This window comes from Halichoeres trimaculatus, unplaced genomic scaffold (assembly GCF_033239565.1).
Source record: "Halichoeres trimaculatus isolate MK-OKI-2021-1 unplaced genomic scaffold, fHalTri1.1 fHalTri1_scaffold_2, whole genome shotgun sequence".
NCBI lineage: Eukaryota > Metazoa > Chordata > Actinopteri > Labriformes > Labridae > Halichoeres > Halichoeres trimaculatus.
The window spans coordinates 36,670,699-36,697,280 of NW_027437180.1; the positions used below are offsets into that span (position 1 = coordinate 36,670,699).

At 39.6% G+C, this 26,582-nt stretch overlaps 1 protein-coding gene across 7 annotated transcripts in view; it reads right to left on the bottom strand.

The window, feature by feature from the left end:
• Positions 1-9,323: 9,323 nt before the first annotated feature.
• The window catches only part of LOC141805198 (nucleosome-remodeling factor subunit BPTF-like), a 77,072-nt gene continuing 59,813 nt past the window's right edge, over positions 9,324-26,582 (bottom strand). For 6 of the 7 annotated variants that reach the window (XM_074690090.1, XM_074690081.1, XM_074690099.1 and 3 more), the window contains 4 exons: positions 25,248-25,440; positions 24,675-24,759; positions 20,017-20,203; positions 9,324-15,740 (listed from right to left, as the gene is read on the bottom strand). In XM_074690090.1, coding sequence (XP_074546191.1) covers positions 15,704-15,740; positions 20,017-20,203; positions 24,675-24,759; positions 25,248-25,440 — 502 coding nt within the window. In that variant the 3' untranslated portion in view covers positions 9,324-15,703. Of the gene's footprint in view, positions 15,741-15,778; positions 16,629-20,016; positions 20,204-24,674; positions 24,760-25,247; positions 25,441-26,582 lie in introns of those variants that run through there. The other variant, XM_074690071.1, reaches the window with a different exon arrangement.

The window sequence follows — 26,582 nt, forward strand, 5'->3', positions numbered from 1 at the left end:
TGAAACATCGATCCTCATTATCATTCCCATGATTGCATGAGAGCAAGCCCCCGTTTTAAGACACTCTAATTAGACTTTAACAACCACGGTCTCTGTCTGGCCCGCGGGAGGACAGACTGACTTGGGAACTTGGATGTGGAGGCCGGCGGGGCTAAGCCTCTTTTCTCCCCCTCCGTCCGTCTGTCAGCTGGGCCGCTCCGTTCCCAGGCTCAGGGAAGCCTCTATCAGGGATCAGCGCTGGAGGGAACAGATGCAGGCGGACAGGAAACGGGAGCCCGCTCCACATCTTGGCTACCATCGCAGCAGGAGGACATTCCTCATCACAGAGGATGTTGAAGAGGAGGAGGTGGAGAAAAAGAGGAGAGAAGAGGGAGGTTGTAATATCTCAGAGTCGCTTCCTGTGTGATACAGCTCCCAAGCCACATCGGGGGAGTGGGAGAAAGAGGACGGTGGATTGAAACCACTTGGGGCTTGTGGTCATCTGCAGAGCTCTGGGCGTCTGTGAAAGTTTCTGGATTCGTTTAGCGGTTTGAGTGGGGAGTTAGGAGCGTGGAGTGGGGGGAGGAGTGAAAGGTCAACCCTTTATGTGTCACGTTGGTAATTTGATCAGAGGAGAAGTTTGTATGAGTGTGTTTGGGGTCATGACCAGGGTTCTTCAGTGCCCACATGTGGAGCATGTTTCACTTGAAGAAGCTAGGATCAAATTCGACACGTAGGGTCAGATTAATCCAGGAAACGTTTCTCCTCCAGGTTGAAGCTCACTGCATCAGACACGCAAGTAGCAGAGTTGCATCAGTTTGCAACAAAAGCAGATCAAGCAGGAAGTCGTGCATGAAACAGCATCCAAACACCCAGTGGCTTTTAAATGAAAGTGTCAAAGCCAAACCAGCGTAATGAGTGAAGCCAGGGGTCAAGAGGTTTGAGTTTTTACAGCCCAATGAATGAGGAGGGGAGACTCCTTGGTCTCCTGACTCCAGCTGTCTGGAGGTCTGGCAAAAAATTGGCCTCTACGTGGACGTAGTCATACCGATGTAACCCGTCTGTTTCTGAAACGGTAAATGAAGCACATCAGCGATAGTGGCCATATTGGTAGTGGCAAGGGCTTCGCGTACAGCTATAGGGCTCCTGTTGGTCACATGACCCTGAGCTGTGCCTCTGATTGGGCGAGCTTGCATTCTTAATATCCTCTGAACGAGCTAGAAAAAAATTCACCCCCCTACAGTGGGTGCCGATAGCGAAACTAGTGATTCAGACAGGAGAGCTTGCATTCTTAATATCCTGAAAGTGAAAGACCAGAGGTTGCCCCTTGGTGTGTTCAAGCTAACGTCAAGCAGCTGCTCGAAATGGACAACAGTGGGGGTCCCACACAGTTACAGGAGCAGCACCCACTGGCCAGAGAAGCTTAGTTATTTTTACCTGTGGTCCCTGGATGTGTCACCTACAATAACTCAACACCTCTACAGCTGATGGCTGCTGGTCAGTCAAGGAGGGGAAGCTAATTTTTTTCTGGCCTACATCATAAATTTGTTTATCTATTTAAACCTAAATGCTACCCTTTCCTTTTCAATAAAACCCTGTTGTACCAAGCAGGTGTTTTTTCCAGGGATTTTACCAGTGTTCCCTCAACACTCCTTTATTTTTTTTTTTATTTTATTGGAGACACAATCAAATGCTATACAATGATATAAATTCAAAATGTACAATTTTCTCTTTTTTCTGTTTTTTTTCCCCCTAACAAAACCCATTGTCTCTGCATTCAAAGAAAATTATAAAACATAAAAAAATAAAAATAAATAAAATAAATGAATAAAATAAATGAATAAATAAAATAAAAACAAAATAAAATTAAATAAAATAATAAAATAAAATAAAATAATATAAAATAAAATAAAATAAAATAAAATGAAATAAAATAAAATAAAATAAAATAAAATAAAATAATAAAATAAAATCATGCTCGTGGTTTTTTAAGAAATGTAAACTCGCTGGGGATCGATAAAGCCTCTGGATCAGTCCAGAACAACTGAGAAGATGCTCCGGTGGAGGGTTCTCCTTCAAGATCTCTGACTGGCTCATTTCACTGTCAATCAAAAAGGGATTCAGCCTCAGACAGATCATTCAATCATCATGCAGAAGCCCAGCGTCCAGGCCAGCCCACTGCCTCATAGACCCCCAGAGACATTCAGCGTTCGAAGGCGGGACAAAGCCCAGCGTTTATCCAATGACTGTCCAGCTCTCACAGTGGAACAACCCACTCTACTCTTCCCCACTGAAGTCAGAAGACGCTCAGCGTCCCACTGTGTTAAAGCGCTGAGACGCTGTAGACATGAATGAGAAGGAGGTGGAGCCAGTTACCTGTGATAGGAGCTGATTCTGAACTAAAGATGAAGGAATTCTAGCTCAGATTTTATCAATGAAATGTACACACAGCAGAACATATCACCACTTTTTTTTAAGGGACATTTTAGGGAAAGCTGAGCTTCCTTTGCAGTCTCAGAGCAATCACCACTGCTCTACAGTCAGAAACAACCATTCCTGATGTGCTGTTAAAAAAAGTGATATTAAAAAGGTTGATTAACATTTGGGCCTATAGCATGATTTGTGACCCCATAGTTTAGAGGCTAATCCTGGTCCGAAATTCAGTGTTCAGAGGTGTGATGTGTTAACCCTAAGTTTTAGATACAAAAGCCCAGAGGACTAAACAGTGAAGTACATTAGTATACTAAGCAGGTCGTGTTTGTTCTGGTTATGCTTGCTTAAGTAGATTCATATAAATTATCCTGCGTTGAAAAGCTTTGCAGCCAGTGAACCTTGCAATAGAAATACTTTTTACTTTTAAAAGTACTTTTGTGTACATTTCAGAGCCTGTACTTCATACTTTTACTTGAGTAGATATTTGGATCAGTACTATTTACTTTTACTGAAGTCGTTTTTTTACAACTGTATTTAACTTCTACTCAAGTAAGGAATCTGGGTACTCTTGCCATCTCTGGTCAGCACGCAACTAACAGGAGGTGGACTAGAGGTGCATCTGGTGTATAACTGGTGTTGGTAACATAACGTGCCTAACAGTAAGCCCAAGCTGCAACTTCCAGCCATGAGAAATAACAACAATGCTAAAGAGCTGAAAACTGTACGTTTCTTTTTAAATCGCTGATTTAACCTACTGTGATTGACATTCTGAAAATCCTGCTTCATAGATTTCCTCTTGAGGATAAATAAAGTATATTCTATTCTATTCTATTCTATTCTATTCTATTCTATTCTATTCTATACAAAGCAAAAGCTCCAGTCACATCTCATTTCACGTCCCTTTATGCTGAAGAGGTCACACTTATTTTCCACCAGATATGCAAAATGAAGTATGTAGAAACTGATTTATATTCTGATTAGTTTTGTTTATGTGTTTTCACTTCTTTAAATCATTAATGTTTCATGAGATAAAAGGGAAAAAATTGGAAAAGGAAAAAAAAAAGGCTAAACAATATGAGCTGGATCATCTTAGCTCTTGTAATATTTGAAACTTTTTTACTCTATAAAAATCAGCCAGTCAGACAGTCGAAACCTAACTGTGACTAATTGCACATCTTGTAATGCATCAACCAACTAACAGTCATTGAGTATATCTGTGTGCAAAACCCATAGTTTTTTTCTTCAAGAGTCTAAAAAGTTTCTGGTTCTTACCTTATGAAAGTCAAATCCTCTCTCTGCCTTTCAGCTGGTCTCCACCGTCTTTAAGTCTTCAGACGCTGAAGGTCGCCTTCTCGTGCAGACCTGCTCGCACGCTCCCAAATTTAGCATCATCATTATGGAGAGGAGGACGTGGAATCCTTTCCTTTTCCATATTTAATGTTTATTTACATGTAGGTCTCAGGGTCTGGAGATGCATGATGATGCAGTTTGTCCTCTACTGATCCGATCTCTCATCCCTGTGTTAATGCTGAATGTAAGCAGAGCCATATTTGTCACTGTCTCAGGAGGTCAGAGGGCCAGCAGGAGCTTCAGGTCTATAACGAGAACCACTTGATCCACCTCTAGTTTCTTGCTGACTCCTATTTCTGTCTCTCCTGAAGGCTTGGGGGGCATGAATGACTGCTGGAAGAGGTCAGACCAGAGCTGGTCAGATATGCCACCACTATCAAACTCCACAAAAGCTTTTGAGCTTTTGAACCAGTCGTTTTGTTCTTCATTCATCTATAATCGGTGGATTCTGCTCTTTAAAGGAATGGGATAGATATTCTTAAAATGTAAGATATGTGGGAGTTGTATAGGGATTAAGAAATTTGAACCAGGGTTTCCAAATTGCAGTGTTAGAGGTGAGCAACCCTCTGCTGTGGGAATACACCAATAGGCCAAATCAAAAAAGAACTACAATGTAAATCCAAAAGTTCAAATCCCTCCATTGGATTAAGCTAAGAAAACTTATTTTTTTTTATTAAGTTCAATTAACTCAAAAGTCTGAGTTTTCAGTGTTGAAACTGGTGATTTCTGAGTAGATTTAACTTTTGTTACTGTTGAAGTAAGCACAACTTAAAATCGTTAGTTTGTGACTGCGTTTTGTTTGCTGTCTATGCTCTATGTGGTGTGGACTGACTGTGTCAAAAATAAATAAATATATCTTTTAACACTTCATTTCAAAATTCGCCAAAAAAGCATCAAAGTCCAGTCAAACATTTCATTTATAACTATATTAACTGTTAAGCGCCATGGAGCATAGACCACCAGTCAGCGCCCTGGTGCACAGACAATCTGTGCCCTCTAAAGAACAATATATCAACGTACAGCAGGGGCTCGTATCTACTGCCTTCCCTCCTCACTCACGGTTACTAAAGTTATGAAACTGGAGCTGATTTTTGTCGTGATGGCGTTTATAACCATGAGTGAGGGGGGAACACTGTGGATATGAGACCCATCTGTACTTTATAGTGTTATTTCATTTACCGTATTTTCCGCACTACAAGGCGCTTCAGAATATAGGGCGCACCCTCAATGACTGGCCTGTTTGAAAACTGTTTTCATATATAGGGCGCACCGCATTATAAGGCGCATAGAGTAGAAACTACAGTAGTGGTTAGGGTTGTGTTATGCATCCACTAGATGGAGCTGCACTAAAGGGAATGTCAACAAAACAGTCAATAAGTCAGTCAAACTCAGGCTACATCCACACGGAGCAGCACATTTTCCTCTCCAACTATTTTCTGTGCCATTTTCAAAAAAAGTGCGCTGTAAAGACGAAGCCGTTTCTGCCATCCACAAAAGCTGTTTCCAGAGATCAGTTCACATGCCAAACCTTTGGGGGGCGCTGTATTGCTCTAACAATAAACAAGAGAAGAAGCCCGGGCCAGCCTGTGAGCTAATGTTAGCACTTAGCAGAATTCCTCTTTACTGGTTCTTACCACTCACTGCTGTTACTTTGGCGATGCCCCCTGACTACATGATTAATAAATATTGATCCATATATAAGGCACATCGGATTATAAGGCGCACTGTCGGCTTTTGAGAAAACTGAAGGCTTTTAGGTGTGCCTTATGGTGCGGAAAATACAGTAGTTGTGCCGATCTGCTTCAATTTTTTTATTATTACATTGACTTAATTCATAAGGCAAATTTATTGATATCACATCTTTCAGTTTTGGGTAAAGTCAACTTATTATGTTTTACAGTGATATGTAACATTTTTTTTACATTACTTAATATTTTAATTTGTAACAAATAAGCATCAGGTTTATTTGATTAAAGACATTCAGTAGAATGATTTTCCTTAATAATCAAAACTACTTAAGATGCTGAGTTAAATTAACTTATTTCATTACTTTTTTTTTTTTTTTTTTTTTTTTTAAGGTAATCAGTTTACAAGCATTTTTCAAGTAAACTCAACTCATCCAGGTTTTCAGTGTGCCATAATACCCAGGTATCACTTTAAGACTTGTCTTTTCTTCTTCAAGGAGATGTTCAAATCTGCTTGAGTTGTATCCTACATAATGTGTAGATGTAGAAGGAACTTTGTGACACTGGCGCCTTTGTATAGTAAAAAGTGGGGATGTCCCGATCAGCATTTTTTGCCATAGATCCCGATTCGTTAATATTGAGTATCTGCTGATACCGAGTCCCGATGTGATTTGTGGATTTGGAGATCAACTTTGCTGAAGATGCCGCCCAAGTGGCTACTCTTTCTTCCTTGATTGTTTCCTGTACTTTTTCATCTCTTTTTTTTTTGTCATCTTTGTATTTTGAGTGGGTAAAAATGCAATAAATCTTGAAATGTAATAATTGGTTGATCATGTAACAAAAGTGCTGAGCCTGAAATGCAATTTAAAAAAACCCCAAAATGTAATAATTTGTCAATTTTTAGACTAAAACTTGTTGCATTTTGAGTTTTATTTCTTTCTTTCATTTAAAAAAAAAAAAAACATTTCGGGTTGTTGTTAAATTTTGGGCTCTAACATGCCCTCCGGTGGCAAGAACAAACCCTGAGTGCCCTCAGTGACAAGAATGCTTTTTTTTTGGTTTTGTTTTTTTATAACTGCCCTACAGTGTGTGCAGATAGTGAAATTAGTGATTCAAACCCAAGCCGTTTTTTGAACCAAGCTGTAAAATGTTAAATGGTGTACATGTCAGCTGTTTTGTCTTGGTGTGTTTGTGGTTTCTGGTCTTTCTGCAGCCTGCCTCAAGCAGACTCTGGATGATCTGTGGTTTTTAGCTCTTCTGTACAGGCTTTATACTTTAAGAGTGGAAACCACTGCTCAGCTTTTAAGCCTTAAAGTTATAACTTGGTGCATTACAACAGTTGAAGACACAGAATCAGAAATATTGAGAGGGGTCCAGCTGCAGACCTCCACTCTCAGCCGACTCTCTTGGAGGCTCCACTGTCAGAAGAAAGTGACATACGGATGAGAAATTAAACAAAAATAATAATAGCAATAAAAAAAAGCAAAAAACCCAGCATTTTACATTTCTACAGTTTCATTTAGCAGATGTTTTTGTCTAAAGCGACGTACAACACAAGCAAGAATTTACACAAAAGGAAAAACCTACCCTTTTTTCTTAATGATGTGGAACTATCTAGCCAACAAACCACAATTAATTGCAGAAACAATCTACTTCAACCTTAACAACATTCAGTAACTAGTGCTGAAAATCAATAAGAGCTGGATCTGAGACCTTCTGACTCATTCCACCCCTGAGGACAAAGAGGTGAAGGGTCAGATTAAGTGTTCCCTGAACGGACAAGTCTTTAGACACATCTTAAAGTAGAAAGGGACAATAGATCGTACAGAGTTAGGTAATTCATTTCATTATTTGGGAACAACAGAGGAGAAGAGTCTGACTAGAGATTTGGAGCCCCGCTGGGCTGGGAGCACAAAGAGTTTACAATTAAGTAAATCTGAAATTGGTCAATGGATCTGGATGTCTCTGTACATAATTGAATAGAGACAAGCGAAAAAACCACACGTCACCTGACGTCAATTTTATGTTTTGTTAAACGTGATTGACTGTAGTAGGCCATCTAGTGTCTTAAAGTGGTAATAGCAATAATTTGAGCCGTAGCCTGCATCTGAGTTTTATTTTATTTTCCTTTAGGACAACATTTGTCTGTTGGTATTAGTGCTGTCAGGCGATTAAAAAAAAAAAAATCTAATTAATTACAGGATTTGTATTTAATTAATCTAATTAATCGCAATTTAACCTCATATCTGCTTAAGGTTCCAAATTTGAATTCCAGGACATTGAAATTACGTTAAAAGACATTAAAAAACATTTAAAAATAAGGTGGGAATGTATACAACACATTTTAGGTACCCTGAGGCATAAGGAACACATGAAAAAAGTTTTATGGTTCTGTCTTTACAAAATCTACACAGTCCTGCACCTGAGGTAAGCTGATTTGATTTTTAGGACGTTTTTTGCTTCTGTCACATTTTTACTTGATGTGGACTCAATTTTCACTGCAATATGAACTTCTATACTTCTATGAGGTCAGTAGAACCAGGGCTAAAGGCTAAAAACTGTGAGGAACTATGTACAAAACACTTAATTCAAGTCTTGGATCAAAGAAAAGTGAAGTATTCTCAGTTTAACATGCTCTGAACACAAACTGTTGCTCATCGGTGCAGAGCAGCCCCAAGCTGAAACATGACACCAGGAAGATGGAAGCAAATTTTCAAAGAATTCTTTAGATTTAAATACAAGACATTTTTCAATCATTCAGGGCTTACTTGATGCAGTAGAGAGTGTAGAATTATCTGTCTTTTACAGAATTGAGCTAGAGCAAACGGTTGATTTTCTGCAGATTTTCAAAAAGGACGTGTGAATAAACGAGATGTGGACGGCAGTCACAAATCACTCTCGCTTCCCTCCCTCCTGTTTAAAGCATTTTGCTGACATCACGTGTGATACATCCAGGGACCGTTGGAAATTTGAAAATCTGACGAGAACACCACTTTTTCCAAGTAGGAAACACGGTTTGTAAATGCCAGACATTTAAAAATAAGTGCGTCTTTGAACGCCTCGCGGGTTTGGGATCCAGATTAATCTGCGTTAAATTTTATAAAGCGTTGATTTGCGGTGTAATTAATTAATCTAATTAACACGTTAAAATGACAGCCCTAGTTAGTATTTTTACATTTAGAGTTTTGAGTAACAGAGACTAACTGTGAGCTGTTTATGTGATGAAAGTTGAAATTCTGGTTTAAAACTGAAGTTATATTAATATATGCAACTAGCATAAAAATGCAATTTATGTTGCAAAAAATATGTTAGCATCAAGCTCGGGCTATTTTGTCCATGTTACTTTTTCTTTATTAGTAAAATGTAAAAGATGTTGTATGTATTGGAAAAGAATCTAGTTTGAGAGAGTAATGAACATTTCTTTGTGAGTTCATTTCGTCAGTAAAACTTTGAGTGGAAAATCTTGAATCAGAGTTTTCTTAGGGAAACTGTTATCCATCTGCTAAGCTAAGCTAAGCTAAGCTAAGCTAGCTGTGGTCTGAGACAAATGAGGAAATGAAAATGAGATTATTAATGTATTTACCTGTTGTAACTTTGAAGGCAACTTTTATTTTGAAATTTTAACTTCATATCCCAATGTCACTTCCTTCTGACAGTGGAGGAATGGAGCCTCCAAGCTAAGAGTGGAGGTCTGCAGCTGGACTGTCTTGTATTTGGGACTAAATATGTTGTTTTCAGGTAAAAAATAGTCTGAATATGAAAAACAATCCTGATAAAATCTAGATCCTGACATACAAACATCCTGACAAATTTTCTCCACATCGCCCCCTAATGGAGAACACAAAGACGACACAAGTCTTTAGTAAAATGGTGCCAAAACATTACTTTATTACCTAGGATGAAATGTCCTATCAAGTACAAAAAGAGAATCTCTTCAGAGTTTCCACAATCCGTTAAAAACATAGAATACTTCTTTTATCTGCAGTTACGTTTTCTTCAACATTACTCAAAAAACTGAGAACTGTCGGTTGATATGAATAAATAATACAAGAAATGCAATGTCAATATAGAAGTTATGTTGAACTGGTTTGTTTCTTACAAAAACAAGAAAAACTCTTTACAAGAGTCAACCGTGTCGATCCACCCCGTTCGAAAGCGTTACGCTCACAATATGCAGCACTTTTCATGAAGAGGGCGTAGAGTTCACTTCAATCAAAGAGGAAAAATAGTTAAAATATACAGGCGGGCTTAGTTGCTGGTTTGAAGAGTGAAAAATAAAAGTTTCTACTGCTCTAAAAATCTGTATCTCTACATATTTGGACAGCCATAATGTACAATAGAGATTACAAAGAGTGGATGAAACATCGTCGGATTACAAAGTGACGGACACAGAAAAGGAGACAGAAGCTACATCATCTCTCAACTCTGCTACACACAAAAGAAACTACGATTCAAATCAACTCTGAGTAGTTTTTCAAAACTTAAAAACAACGGTGTCTTGTGACTGCTCCCTTCCTACAAAACTGATAAACACAGATTACAAAAATGTTCCCAAATATGCTAAAAATGCAGCTATAAAATTGTCATACAAACCCTGACGTACAAAGACTCCCCAGTTCCCACTCGGAGTTTACTCCCAGACATGCTGCCGCAGACCGCAACATAACTGAGTTGATGCTGAGTGGAAAAGTCCATTATCCAATTACTGAACCATGGTTTGAGGGTGAGTTGAGAGACACGTGAGCCAAACTGTCAACTTTAATGACATATGCTGGGAGAAGCTGCAGAGAGATAAGGGGACAGACTTACAGACTCAAAGCTTTGACGAGACGGTCTGTGTGTCAGGAGGAGGAGGAGGGTACAGTACGGATGAGTTCCCTCAGCTTCGAGACCCCTTTACCCTTCGTGTTTGATCATCTCAGGGTTTTTAAAGAAACACAAAGCTACGCTGCGTTTGTCTCTTGATTTTCAGAGCTTAAAACGAAGTGGCGAGAGGGATGACACGACCTCTGGAGGGTCAACATCAGACAAAACGAAGACGCTCTGAACGACTTATAACACCCATGTGGTCCGATGATGCAACACCAATCCTTGCAAATCTGCTTTCACAAACAAAGCTGGTTTAGGCTTCTTTAAAGACTCTGTGAAGACTTTATTCATGACTTTTAAATGGTCTAACTTTGATTAAATTATCAGCAACAAAATCTAGTGTTTCTAAAGCCCTCTGCAAACCAACGACGCAGTAATAAACGGCATGAAATTGCGAAAAATTTAGAGGCGTCATATTCAACCTTCACAGGATACCAGGAGTACTAGTTTTTTAAAGTTTGACCACAGCCCATCTGGAATGGCTGGAAAGCCGGATTTTTTAACATATACTGCAGCCAGCCACCAGGGGGAGCAGTTTTTTTGGAGACCTCACTTCGAGCCAAGCAAGCAGACATCCATTTTTTTTTTTACAGTCTATGGTTGGGACACGAACACAATCAACGTTGAATGTTTTGGTATCTGACTTGTCAGCAACGAGCATTTTGATTGGTCGGATGTGTACTTGCTGCAAGCAGATCTTTGGAAAACACAACCTAGGCATCAACAGTAGGTTCAAAAAAATTAAATATGTACAAAATATTCGCACAATAAATACGCGTCTGGTGTGCAAAGGGCTTTAAAGTTTCCTCAGACTCGTGGTCAGATTTCTCAGGAGAACAAGAATCCATCTACTGCACGTAGATCAAAAGTCGTCATGACGATGTTACACTGGATGAAAAAGTTAACCAGAGAGGAGTAAGATCTGTCCTTTTTCCTCTACTAAAAAGGATTTTTTTTAAATTTATTTTAAAGTAATGATAGGAACAGAAGAAAGACATCAGAGCAGAATAAAATGTGAAGAACACTGACTAGATATTCTGCTCATCTTTACGGCACGTAACTACTAACTGAGTTTACAAAGTCTGATTGTCTTCATGTTTCAAACAACAAAAAAATTGATTAACTTGACGGTTTGCATCCTGGGAAAAATCATTTGTGTTCAAAGAAAAGTAGAGTTAAAAAGAAAGATCTACTCTGCAAAACAAATGCATGTCATGAGTAACGTCTTTGTGACGGTGGATTATAGTGCTCATGGGAAACTGAGGCTGTTTTCCAAACCGCCTACACCTTGGGTCTGTTTTGTTCTACTCTGGTTTTCAGTAATCGAAGGCAGAGCTACAGCTGATGACCTTTTTTTTTTTTACCGTTATTATAAATGTTCAAAGCAAATGGGTAGATTGTGACATTTTAGTTAAATCATTTATTCAAAAAAATCTGGAAGGAGCTGACTTTTTATTTTTACAGCTGATGGCAAAACCACTTCCGTATAAAACACATATGGTTAAAAAAGGTAATTATTGGTTTGTATAGGCTTTAATGAATTTGTAGAAGTAAACACCTGTTTTACAACTAGAAGTGACAAGATTTACCACTTCACTTCTACCTCACGGGCCATCTAACAATAATATTGTTGTATTGTAGTTATTAGAGATGGGCGATTTGGCCTTAAAATTACATCATGATATTTGAAGGAAATTTGCGATAATGATATTTATGACTACATGAGGGGGGGGGGCACTTATTATTAGTGGTTGCTGCTTCTGAATAACAGAATTTTTATTGCACACACAGTATGGAAGCCACTTTTCCAATTATTTAATATTACAACACAAGCTTGAAATGTAAACATAGTAAGTAGGACAGATCCAGAGGAAATCTGACGTTTTGGAGGAGGAGAAGTTAATCTTGCAGGTGAAAAACTTCATCATTCTATAGGGCATGACACATTTTTTCTATAAGGACACCAACAGAAAGGAGAGGGCATGTACTGAAGGTGCTGAAGGTTTGGGAGGGTCAGATGAGCTTAACATGCTAATTAGTAACCATGAAAGTATGTTATCATGGGTGGGATTCCTGCAGGAACATGTGGTTTTTCTCTGATCTCAGGTATCCAAATGATATGGGCGCTGCTCTGCCCTGTGCTGCGTGCCGCTCCAGAGACGCATCCAGTATGAAGTGGCACGCGCCCAAATTCGTGGAACAGTGCTGCGCGGCGCTCGTGCTCTATCAGTGTGTACCCACCGAAAGCGTCACAAATTTTTCGAGCGTTGATATTACATACAAAGTCAATTTAAAACCGCAAATTGACGCTGCATTGGGGCGAGCATAGAGCGGCATCAAGCGTTGAGCGTTTCCAGCGAAAAACGCTCATCTCTCACCGCTTGATGCTCGAGTTGAAATAATTGAACTTTTCGAGCGAGCGAGCGTCTTGACGCGCCGGGACAGCCTATCAGTGTGGAGATCTACACCGATAGACAGGCGCTCTGCAGCTGGAATGGAGCGCCTGTAGTTGGTATCCAGGCGGGAGATCCTGGCACCAACCCTGGATAGCAGGTCTTCATACTGGGCAACAGTCAGCCTGAAGTACCGCTGGAACCAGCTGTCGTCCAGACCTAGCTCCTGCAAGAGACGGTGGAACTCACCGAGCTCACACCGTCTCCGTAGGGTATCATGAATCCAGTACTGACTTTGGCGCCTAGCTCACTGCTGACTTCTCAACAGCAGGTACAGAGCAGGGTTGGTGGTGTTCGGAGCCATGCTCGATGATGAAATGATGATGGCAGACTTTTCATGCAACGAAGCCCCGGCATGAGTTTTTTGCATATTTGTACCAGCATCAAAACTCGAGTGTTTAGCGCGGCGCGATTTCACTTGACGCGCAAATACATTCGCTCTCAACGCTTTCGGTGGGTAGGAGTATTGCTGATATTGGGTTCGGATGTTTGGCTCGACTACACGTCTGTCGTAGACACAAAAAACTCCACTGATAATAACGTAGCTTTCACGTCCTCCTCACGTGTCTTCATAGCCTGGTTGTATTCAGCCGTGTGTTTCAGCTTTAGGTGGAGGAACATGTTTGTGGTGTTGCCAGCCTTCACATTAACAGTTCTCCTGCACCTTTTGCATTTAATGTGTTTTGCTGCATGTCTGATCTTTGTTCAGCCAAACCACCTCCACATCACTGAGGTAGCTCCCCTTTTAGGCACTAAATCCTCATGTGAGGAGGACGTTGATGCTGCCATGCTACTTTCACTTTCGACGATTGTTGTTTTGTACACAGCAAGGAGCGTCACACGTTATTGCGTCTGTGCACAGTGAATATTGCGAAATGGCAAATTTATAGAGTCAAAAATAGTATACTGCTATTATTATTGACACCCCTAGAAGTTATATCGCTGACTCATTCCAGTAGGTGGCAGCAATTCACCAATACCTGCCACACACATTGGCAAATAGCATTAGCGCTGTGCATTGTGGGAAACAGTATGCCAGGTAGACTGGTCGGTTGCATACTGAGGAATTTTCCTGGATTGGGATTTTTGGCATATTGCAGATTTTGCTAGTTTTCATATCCTACCTACTACCATAGACTGCATATAGAGTGCACAGGGTGTACGGTTTTGAAGCCAAAATACCCCCGTCACAGGCGCCGCCATTGTAGCAGTTTGGAGCCAGAGTCTGCGCAGTAGAGACGATCTGAGTGGAGCTGGGTGACAAAAATAGTATTTTTTTTTCTTTTGAGAGTCTAATCACTTCCTGACTCTACCGCCTGACATATTTTACAATCCCCGAAAAAAATACATGAGAATGGCAGCTGTCAATTATCGTTAAATGTTATGTAAAGTCTTGTTTTCAACCTTGTATAACTAATGAAAACTAAACTTTTCAGAAAAAAAGGACTTGAATACAAGACAGCCAAATGATACCTTCAAATCACCACAACAATCAGATGTGAGAAACATTTCTACAAGGAGTATTGATTTTTGAAAGTCATCTTAAATGGCTGGAAAGCTGGATTTTTTAACCTATACTGCAGCCAGCCACCAGGGGGAGCAGTTTTTATGGAGACCTCACTTTGAGTCGAGCAAGCGGACGTCCATTTTTTTTTACAGTCTATGCCTACTACAGACTGAATTTCATCCAAAATAGTATGCACTGCTAGTGTAGTAGGTGGTTTGAAAAACAGCCAGTGTCTTTATCTTGAGTAAACACTACCGATTCTGGCCAGAGGTGTCACTGCAATCAATATCAAACTGAAAGTCTTCACAGAGCCTTAACAGCTTTTTTTCTTGGGTTTATTTTCAACGCCCCATGAGGTTAAACCTGGAGCAGGCAGCCTGGGTGTGAATTAGAGGTAGACCGATATATCGACCGGCCGATATATCGGGCCGATATTTGGACATTTGTCTCTATCGGCCATCGGCCGTATTTTCTTTTAAAAAGCCGATTTTTGATCCGTTGTATAAAATGATGCAATTTTTGATCAGGCACAAAAAAGATGGGCACCTCAAACTTGTGGAACCACTTGGATACATTACATACTTTTGTTCAAATTATATTAATAAGTTTAAATTTCTTTTTTGACATTTTAAGAAGAGTGTGAATGTTTACTACTGCTTGTTACATTGTGTGTTTACTCAGACAAAATATTTCATTGTTTTGAAAGCTGAATAAATGTTCAGAGGACTGGACACGACTTGTTGTAATAGATTTCTTTTAGTTGCTCAGAAATTGCTGCGTTTCACAAAAATGTGATAAATATATACTTATTTAACAATCGGCCTGAATATCAAATTGGAAAAATCGGCTATGCATATCGGCATCGGCTGCCCAAATTTGGAAAGCATCGGCATCGGCATCGGCCCCCAAAAAACCCATATCGGTCGACCTCTAGTGTGAATGCCCTGTTTCCTGTTCTCTTCCCAGTCCTCTCCTCTCTGAATAAAGGCAGAAAAAACCCAAAATGATAGCTTAAAAAAAACTTCCTCAACAACTGCTTCAGGACAAATCTGATGAAACCAAGCTCTGATGGAATAAAAATGAGACAGCATGAGGAAAAAAAGTGCACAAAGCTGACAGAAACAGAAGTGATCAGCTACAGAATCAAAGCCAGAGATCAGACTGCAGGAACACATCGAAGCAGCCAGTTTATCGGCTTCTCTCGACTCATAATCCAGAGCTTTCCTCTTGTAGTCCGTGAGCAGTCCTGGTGTAGGGGTCTCTCAGATTTTCTCCCAGAAACCCTTTGAATGAAAAGCATCTTTTCTCACATGGTGGGTGTTGAAGGTCGGCGTGCTTCCACACCACAGCCAGCTGAGCCGCACTCGGACTAGGGGAGCTAATTAATCAGATGGAAAGACTCGTCTTTTTGACTTTTTAGGAGGGAGCTAGGAGGCTGCTGATTGTAGTTTGTTGTTATGAGACCTACAGAGACGGGGTACAAAGAGGAGGAAGAAAACAGTTGGAAAATATTTCTTTTTTTATTAAAAGCTTTACAATATGACAAAAATATGCACTAGGAAAAAAAAAAGAAACAAAACAAAGACATGATCGGATGCCAGTGGGTCAGACAATTTGACGGACCGAGCAGCCATGTTGGTGAAATGTTATCCAATTATGTCGTCAGCCCATCAGTGTATTTACACAGATTGTTTTTACCTATAAAGAACAGGAGATGAACTACAGCTTCCTCTTTTCTATCTTTACAAACCTAGCATTATTTCCTTTAGAACAAAAAAATAGTCCTTCACAAAAAAATATATAATATACACATGAAATAACAATGTACATGGGAAAAGCCAGTAAAAATAAACCAATACATGCTTTTTAAAAGTCCCGCTTAAGAAATGAGGTAAAAATGTTTTTGCTGTAGCATGTAATGAAAACAACATTTGTCCAATTAAAAGAGAATTTACAGAATGAATTGTCAAGTTTAACAAACTGTAGCTTAATTTGATCAAAACTGAAGTTAAATTAAGAGGAAACTTATCTGCACTGCATGTTTTTTATACCCCACTTAAACAAAATATCTGCTGCAAGAAGTCTAAGAAAATACATTTTCCCTTGAATGCTTTCTGTTCTCTCGGTGACCAACATGGCTGCCATAATTAGCCAGTAGAAACGTTGTTCTTTAGTATAAAAAAAGGGCCACACCGACAGTGTGGATCAATATATGCACTTTTTTTTTTACAAAAAAATTTAACGCTGTTTTCAACGAGTAAAAACAGCACCACCTGGGGGGAAGCGAATTGTTTTTTTGTTTGTTTGTTTGTCTGAAAGTGACCCCGGCACCCAGGAGTTTGACATCACAATCTGAAAAAGAAAGAGGGAGAGAAAGAGAAAGGAGAGAAAGAGAATGGATGGTGTAAATACACGCAGGTGAAGCATGTCACTGTTACAGCCACATAACACTGGATGCAAACCACAAGATCCAGGAGTGAATTTACTCAGAGAGGTGGCAAATTTTATAAAAATCAAATATATCAATGCATTTCTGTGCAGCTGACTCTTGTTTTGTGTCTGATTATGGCAATAACCTGTTAGCATCCCTTCTCTCTACAGAGCTGCACTGTAGGCTCGTACACCTCAAATACAACAGATGTGTCTGCAGTCTGCTTGCCTGCTTCCCACTCCATTGATAAGTCTCTTTTCCTTCATGTTGGGCTGTAAAACCTCAAACCTGTTGACTCCTGGTCTGGCTCCGCTCATTATGTCCGTTTATTATGATAGTCAAGCTGAATACGAACTGATTTGACACAGTCTGTTTTATTTTGCAAGTCACTGGGTGTTTTTAGGGAGTTTCTGGGTCACGACTTCCTGTCCTACTCGATCTTCCCTACGCTACAACCTGCAACATAACGGAGCAGCCACGCAGATGGGCCGCAACAAAATGTATAATGTAAGTTGACAAATTGACTTGAATAAAACCTATTTGATCCGTTTACTGTGACAGAACAGAGAAGCACTGCAGACGCATCTGGTGTATTTCAGCTGTCACACTCAGATCTGTGTCTGTTCAGTCTCTGCTCTGCTGTGTTTTGACTTGTATTCAATCAGAAGTTCTTCAATTTGCAGAGGTGTCTTTACTTGTTTTGTTACTGTGTGTCCGGAGATCCTACAAAACACAAGATTTTAGCTGTTTGCAGCTCATAGCGTGTTGATGCTAACCAGTGCTAGGACCAATGTTTCCTGCAGGCTAAGGAGAAGGAGGTGTAAGCTATGAAGAGATCAACCTGTCTTTCTATCCGTCACTATGGGTAGTGTAAGATCCATCTCCAATAAGATGGATGAGCTAGCCATGCTAACCCAGCACCACAGGGGATACCAGAGACTGAACCGACTGGTGAAGAAGGCGAAGAAGTTCTTGACCCTGTGGAAAATTACAGCCAGTTCATTGTATCTGATGGACTTTTCTTTGTTGATTTTTACTTTGAGTTATCTATTGGCTTTAATTTGATTCTTAAAAGCAGGATTTGCCATCCCAGACCTCATATGCAGATTTGTCATTTTTTTAACATCCAGAGGAGGTTTATCACAACTTACTTTGACTGCACTTGTGTTTTTTAAGACTTGATAGAGGTTTGTTTACATTTAGAGGAGTTAATTCTACATCAAATTAATAGTAAGGAGCATTTAATACTGTGTTTGCACTTTGGGAATTACGCATTCAAGGCAACCCTTAAAGTGATACTCCAGGATGGAACAAGTTGGGTCCTATCACAAGGTTTAGGCCAGAAATTACCCCTACAGCAGTGTTTTTGTGCAGCTGAAGCCCAAGGCGCACGCACCAAACACCCCCTCCCTGCTCCTCTGCCGGTTTCCTCTGCACTCAGACGGGGCCATAATTTATTTCAGCGCGTTACTTTCACACAAATACACCGCTAAATAAGGCTCTAGTTCTCATCGTGTCTCTTCGTCCTGGCAGACTACCTGCGTTTGCTTATATCTGGCACGCTGAGCACGCGGACTGATACACTAAGCGTCGAGTGCCTCAAAGCTAGCTGTGGCTCTGCAGCGGAGGTAGCACCGTTTTATGAGATGATGAAAACTAGTCTTATTAAGCGGTGTTTTTGTGTGAAAGTAACTCACTGAAAATTCTCTAAATAAAGTGTGAATGCAGACCGATATCAGAGTTTTTTGGTGGGAGTCCGTTTATTTGTGTTTTTGGTCAAGTAAAATATCTGCACTCAGACGGGGCCATATTTTACTTGACCAAAAACACAAATAAACAGACTCCCACCGAAAAAATCTGATATAGGTCTGCATTCACGCTTTATTTAGAGAATTTTCAGTGAGTTACTTTCACACAAAAACACCGCTTAATAAGACTAGTTTTCATCATCTCATAAAACGGTACTACCTCCGCTGCAGAGCCACAGCTAGCTATGAGGCACTCGCCGCTTAGTGTATCAGTCCGCGCGCTCGGCGTGCCACATATAAACAAACGCAGGTAGTCTGCCAGGACGAAGAGACACGATGAGAACTAGAGCCTTATTTAGCGGTGTTTTTGTGTGAAAGTAAAGCGCTGAAATAAAATATGGCCCCGTCTGAGTGCAGAGGAAACCAGCAGAGGAGCAGGGAGGGGGTGTTTGGTGCGAGCGCTCTGGTCTTCTGCTGCACAAAAACACTGCTGTAGGGGTAATTTCTGCCCTAAACCTTGTGATAGGACCCAACTTGTTCCATCCCAGAGTATCACTTTAACTCGGAAATTTACCTGTTGAAATCTCAAATTGCGTCAACTTATGACTTTGGTTTTAGCGCAAGGAATTCTTGTATGTAAACAAACTAACATGGGAGACACTATAAGCATAATTCTTAATCATTTCAATCACCAAGGGAGTCTGCAACTTGCTCATTTGAGAGAAATGAGGGAGGGGGAACAGCGCATAAGGTAACAGAAGCTTATACTTTATATTTTACGGTACTTGTTGTCATATTGAAACGTTTTTTTGTATTGATTAATGCACTGAAAACTAGCTAACACCAGAGCTAATATATTATTATTATAATACTACATTATTATACTATATTAGTATATTATTATATTGTTTAGGCAGTGATGTGATGTCACAAGGGTTGCCTGGAACGCCGCATTAGACTTTTTGAGTCATTGAATCAGACCCTGAAGGAACCAAGATAACAAATTAAAGCCATTAACACTTAAAACGACTGCATTGTTTACGTATGTGCAAATAAGACTCATTGCTGAGATTACTTGTAGTTTGCATCCAAGCAAAGCATTCTCATCACACAGGCAGGGCGATGCATTGAGATGAGTGTAGAAAAAAACAACCAGGCACAGGAAGACAGTGGAGTTATTAAGGCTTACAAAACAATCTTCGTTTGACTCATTAGGATGAGTTCAGTCCAGACGACGTTAGTGTTTGATGCTTAAATCAGCAGCAAGTCGTGAATGCATGAGATAAAAATAAATACAGTAGACATTTTGAGGAAACACAAGATGGTGACATGACGGGAAATCAGAGAAAGACAGTAAAAGTGTTTTCCATGTGAAGTTACTTTTTATTGGTCTCATTGGGGGACTGTGTCTGGCCCATCACCAGAGAGGTCAGAGGTCACAGTCTGCTCCACAGCTGAAGCCACCAAGGGAAACTTTCTCATGCAAACTGCTTTTATGCCACCTGCTTGTGTTTCCTCTCCTCCTCCTCATCATCATCATCATCCTCCTCTTCCATCTTACCTGCTGGCTTTGAAGCCTTTGAGTTTCTGGACAAAGAACGTCTCCAGAACCTCGGCACACTGGTAGAAAGGTGAGTCGCTGGGGTTGTAGTAGCGGCAGTTGTCGAAGATTTTGGTCATGTCCGCTACAAACTCTGTTAGCTTGACGTACTCGCGCCTCTGTAACCTCTCCTCCATCGTGGAAAGGTCTGTGAGAAAGAAACAAATATTTAATGACCACATTTGATCAAATTGAAACATCATGTTTTATTGCAAACTCGAACGTCACGCGCGTGAAGACCCAAGACATACATCCCCATTCAAGGTAATTACAGCTCCAGTGGAATGTGTTTGATGGACAAACGATTATGTTTTCAGGGCGGACAGTTCATCATTTTTTATGGGACAACAAAAATCCAAAACCTCTTCCAGCTTTAACCTCCATCAGTTACTGACCGAGCTGTCATTCCTGAGGACAGCGTCATTATCACAGCGTCATTACCCGCTTTTCTAACTGATCTTCTGGTTGTGTGAAATGCTTGATCCTGATTGGTCAAAACCCACTGACAAACCCTTAACGGGAAGCGAAACGCTCGAGGCAGATTTCTTATTTCATATTTTATGATTTTCCGGAAAGAGTTCAGAAACTTTCATTTCTGCTCATTGACACCACAGACCACAAGATAAGAAAAAACTTTGCTACTGTTAGCATCATATTGGTAAACCATGTGGCTAAAAAGTTAGCTTTGGTTGTGGTTAAAATATCTGCTTCAGTTAGCATCACATAAGGAAACAATAAGGCTACAATGTTAGCTTTATTAGCGTCATAGTGGCAGGCAATGTGGCTTTAACATTAGTAGCTGTAAGTATTATATTTGCAAACAATGAGGCTGAAGTATTAGCTTTTGTTAGCATAATTCTGGCATACATTTGGCTGGAACCTTTACCTTAGTAAGCTTCTCTATTGGTATAAACTATGGATAAAACATTATTTTGTGTGAACATCATAATGAACAAACTATAAGGCTAATTAATTAGCCTTTAATAGCATCATATTGCCAAAACATGGTAAAGGTAAGCCTTTTTTTTTTTTAAATGTGGCTCGGTGTGGTTAGCATCACATGGGACTACAATGTTAGCTTCAGTTAGTGTCATAGCAGTAGACAATGTGGCTTTCACATTAGTTTCCATAAGTATAATATCTATAAACAATGAGGCTAAAGTATTAGCTTTTGTTAGCATCATTCTGGCCAACAATTTGGCTTGAACCTTTGCCTTAGAAAGCTTTTGTATTAGCATATACTGTTGCTAAAAAATTAGCTTGTGTTAACATCAAAATGATAAAAAAATTTGGCTAACATCTTAGCTTTAAATAGCATCATTTTGTCTAAACATGTAGTAAAGGTTTGCTTTTAATAGCATATTTGGTTAAGAATGTGGTTAAAATTTTAGCTTCTGTGAGCATCATATTGGCTATCATTATGGTGAAAATGTTAGATAGTGTTAGCATCACATCAGTAAACTCTGTTAGCTTTGGTTAGAAATGTATTCATAGTGGTAAAATATTTTATTCAGTTAGCATGATAAAGGCAAACAATACAGCTCAAATGTAGGCTTCAGTTAGCATCATAGTGGTGGACAATTTGGCTTTATAATTAGCTTTTATTAGTATTATTTTTGTAAACAATGAGGCTAATGAATTAGCTTTTGTTAGCATCATTCAGGCCTACAAGTTGGCTGAAACCTTTACTTTAGTTAGCTTTTCTTCTAGTATAAACTGTGGCTAAGATATTACCTTGTGTAAACATCAAAACGAAAAAAAAAAACATTTGGCTAACATGTTAGCTTTAAATAGCATCATATTCCTAAAACATTTGGTTAAGGTTAATAGCATATTTGGTTAAGAGTGTGGCTAAAATGTGAGCTTCTGTGAGCATCATATTGGAAATAACTATGTTAGCTTTGTTTAAATTTTTACTTGGTGTGGTGACAATAATTGCTTCAGTTAGCATCATAGTGGTAAACAATGTGGCTTTGAATTTAACTTCTAGTAGTAAGTATTTTATGTGAATGCAATGAAGCTAAGGTAAAAAATTTTGTTAGAATCATTCTGGCCTAAAATTTATCTGTAACCTTAGTTAGCTTTTTTATAAGTATATACTGCAGGTAAAACATTAGCTTTTGTAAACTTCTTAATGAAAAAAAAGTTTGGCTAACACATTAGCTTCAGCAGAATCATATTCCTAAAATATGTGGTAAAGGTTTGCTTTTCATAGCATATTTGGTTTAGAATGTGGCTAAAATGTGAGCCTCTGTGAGCATCAAATTGGAAATAACCTTGTTAGCATTGGTTAGAAGTTATCTGGTGTGGTTAAAATATTTGCTTTAGTTAGCATCACATAAACAATACAAACGCAATGTTAGCTTCAGGTAGCGTCATAGTGATAGACAATGAGGCTTTAACATTAACTTCCTTAAGTATCATATTTGTAAACAATAAAGTTAAAGTATTTAGCTTTTGTTAGCATCATTCTGGCCTACAATTTAGCTGGAACCTTTGCCTTAGTTGGCTTCTCTATAATTATATACTGTTGCTAAAACATTAGCTTCTGTAAAGGTCAAAATGTAAAAACTATTTGGCTAATACCTGGCTTAAAATGGCATCCTATTCCTATGCTTTTAATAGCATATTTGGCTTAGAATGTGGCGAAAATGTGAGCTTCTGTGATCAACATGTTGGATTTCAACGTGGTGAAAAAATTGTCAATAGGTTGTGTTAGCATCATATTGATAAACCATGTTAGCTTTGGTAAGAAATTTATTCATTGTGGTAAAAAATTTTATTCAGTCAGTGATATATAAGCAATATATAAGCAAACAGTAGGGCTCCAATGTAAGCTTCAGTTAGCATCATAGTGGTGAACAATGAGGCTTTATCATTAGCTTCTGTTAGTATCATTTTTGTAAACAATGCGGCCAAAGTATTAGCTATTGAATCCATGATTCTGGCCTACAATTTGGCTGAAACCTTGACTTTAGTTAGCTTTTCTTTTAGTATAAACTGTGGCTAAACAATAACTTGTGTTAACATGACAATGAAAAAAACCATGGTGCTTATTCCTTGGCTTTAAATAGCATCATTTTGCCAAAATATATGGTAAAGGTTTGCTTTTAGTAGCATATTTAGTGATGAATGTAGCAAAAATATTAGCTTCTGTGAGCACCATATTGGCAATCGATGTAGCGAAAATGTTAGCTTTTCTTAGCATCATACTGGATATTTATGTGGCAAAAGTGTTAGCTTCTGTGAGCATTGTATTGGATTTAAATGTGGCTAAAATGTTAGCTTCTGTGAGCTTCATATTGGCAATTAATGTGGCAACAATGTAACGTTATCTTACCATCATATTCACAATATTACAACAAAAATGTTACCTCATTTAAGAATCAATAATTAGGCTTTAAATGAAGCATTTGCTAGAATCATATTGGCAATCAATGTGGCTAACATGTTAGCTTCTGTTGGCACTAAAATCAGTTAAAAATGTGACTGAACCACTAGCCTCTTATAGCATGATTGGTTAACAATACGACTAAAATCTTAGCATTGGTTAGCATCATAGCGTGGGTGACATGTCCATCACTGTGGAATGCTAGCTGCCATCGAATGAATGCTTTTAAAAAATCTACATAAAAATAAATTATTTTTAATCAGTTAGCGTATTTAGCGGTTGCTAATCATTAAATGAATGAACGTGTTGGTGACTGAGCAAACTTGAAATGACATGGGCTTCCCATAATCTGCTGCTGCCGGTGGTTTTCCCTGCATGGCGTTCCTGGGGCTACATTAAATAAAACATCTCTGACTCATAACAGCTGCCCGGGGCTTACAAACCTCCTGGTCAATATCAAAGACCTCCTTATTCTCTGTCATCAGGTTTCATCTCAAACCCTCCAAAGACGACCAACGGCTGCAGCTACGGCAGCCAAATGCTGCTTTTCTTTTTTAAAAAACTAACAGGGTCTATTTCTTGTGGTGGAGGGGAGAAGGGAGGACTTGAGTTTCCAGGTCCGGGCCAACAGGAGCTAAGTGTGGAGCTGGTCACTTTCCACAGGGAGCCCTGCAGGCCCCGAGCAGCTCATTAACGGTTTGTTTGTGTGGAAGTTCAAAAAGGCCCCGTTGACGTAAGTCCCCATTTACATGGCCGGTTTGATCTGAGTTGGAGGGCTTCCTCCCTGCTGGCCTCTTGGTGGCTGTTTTAGAGCTGAAGATATAGAGGCTGGGTGTTACTTTCACTGAGGAGCTGCAGCCTCATTACGCCTCAAAAGATTATGAAATGAAAACAGCATTCCCGAGGAAAATGCAGCGGCTCAGGGGGGATCAGATTAGGGTGACTTCTGGTTACAAAAATCTGTTTTTCCTGAACATAACATCCACAAAATGCACTCTGCTGATCCAGAGAAGGATGCTTCAAATTTAAGCGCTCTGTATTTAGAAAAGAAAGCATCAACAACTGCTTTTTGGAAAGTGTTTCTTTAAGAATTTCCCCCAGCTTTTGAGATTATTCATTTCAAAGACATCAACTAGAGGAAATCAGAGGAATTTAGAAAAATCAAGAGGAGCTGTTTGGACAATCAGAAGCTGTGGTGTCAGTATTCACTCTTGTTTCCTCCACTCACCCATTGGTTCCTTGATAACCCTGTAGTAGTCCGGGGCGTCGTTGGTGTCAACTGGCTCTAGGAACGGCCACGCCATCTTATGTGCCTGCAGAGGAGGGAGGGGCGGGATAAAAAGACGAGACACGTGAGAAAGCTGAAAACCAACGAAGGAAAACAAACAGCAGCCTGACAGCGACACTGAAAACAGGTGGGTCAACACAGATGTTCTCAACTCTGTCCTTCTCTCTTTTACAGAAACACAGAGCGCCGAAGAGAGGAGGAGGAGGAGAAGAGGAGGAGAAAATAATAGAGAGAAGAGAGGGAAAAATGCTGAGGCCAGGCAGCTGTCCAAGTGGCGCTCCGGGGAGCCGAACCCATCAGATAAGACGGACACAGAGGACTTTTGTTTGCTGCTCTTACGCTGCAGTGGGGCGGCGAGGAGCTGTGTTAGTGTTCAGGGTATCGCATGCAATGAACTACAGAGCCGCCGCTGCCTCAGCTACTGATGAGTCTTCACATACTCAACAGCAAACCTCTGCAACACTTGAGTTTGTGATCAATCTACTCTGAATGTATCGCCACGCTTCTGTTTACCTGTAAGGAGCGTAAAGTTCTCCTCAGGCCCTCGTAGTCCTTGTCTGTGAGCGGCGTGAACACCGTCATGGCGTCCTCTGTTGACTGGCACTGCGGACACACGTACTCGTCAATGTGGTTGGCCTCGCTCTGCAGGATGCCCACACAGCGGCCGTGGTACCAGTTCTGGCAGCGATCGCAGCCGATGTAGAACCTGTGAAGGCAGCGAGGAGACACGTGAGATCAGGGCTGACTCAACTCGACACAAAAGAGGCACGCCGTTACGTCTTGATTGCACCAAGGATCACTTCAAAGCTTTAAATATGAATAAACACACCAATCTCAGTAAAGATGTTTTTTTATGAAAGAAATTAGGGCTGTCATTTTAACGCGTTAATTAGATTAATTAATTACACCGCAAACTAACGCGTTATAAAAAATAACGCAGATTAATCTGGATCCAAAACCCGCGGGGCGTTCAAAGACACATTTATTTTTAAATGTCTGGCATTTACAAACCGTTTGTTCTACATGGAAAAAGTGGTGTTCGTCGTCAAATTTTCAAATTTCTGACAGTCCCTGAATGTATCACACCTGACGTCAAGCAACATGCTTTAGACCAGGGGGAAGCAAGAGTGGGTCCACATCTCATTTATTCACACGTCTTTTTTGAAAATCTGCAGAAAATCAACCGTTTGCTCTAGCTCAATTCTTTAAAAACAGATAATTCTACACTCTTTACTGCATTAAACAAGCTCTGAATGATCGATATATGTTCTGTACTTAAATCTTAAGAATTCTTTGAAAATTTGCTTCCAAATTCCTGGTGTCATGTCTCAGCTTGGGGCTGCTCTGCACCAATGTGCAACAGTTTGTGTTCAGAGCATGTAAAACTGAAAATACTTCACTTTTCTTTGATCCAAGACTTGAATAAAGTGTTTTGTACATAGTTCCTCACAGTTTTTAGCCTTTAGCCCTGGTTCTCCTGACCTCATAGAAGTATAGAAGTTCATATTGCAGTGAAAATTGAGTCCACATCGAGTAAAAATGTGACAGAAGCAAAAACCTTCCTAAAAATCAATTCAGCTTATCTTAGGTACAGGACTGTGTAGATTTTGTAAAGATAGAACCATAACACTTTTTTCATGTGTTCCTTATGCCTCAGGGTACCTAAAAATGTGTTGTTTATATTCCCACCTTATTTTTAAAAGTTTTTTACTGTCTTTTAATGTAATTTTAATGTCCTGGAATTCAAATTCTTTATTTTGGGACCTTAAGCAGATATGAGATTAAAATGCGATTAATTAGATTAATTAATTACAAATCCTGTAATTAATTAGATTATTTTTTTTAATC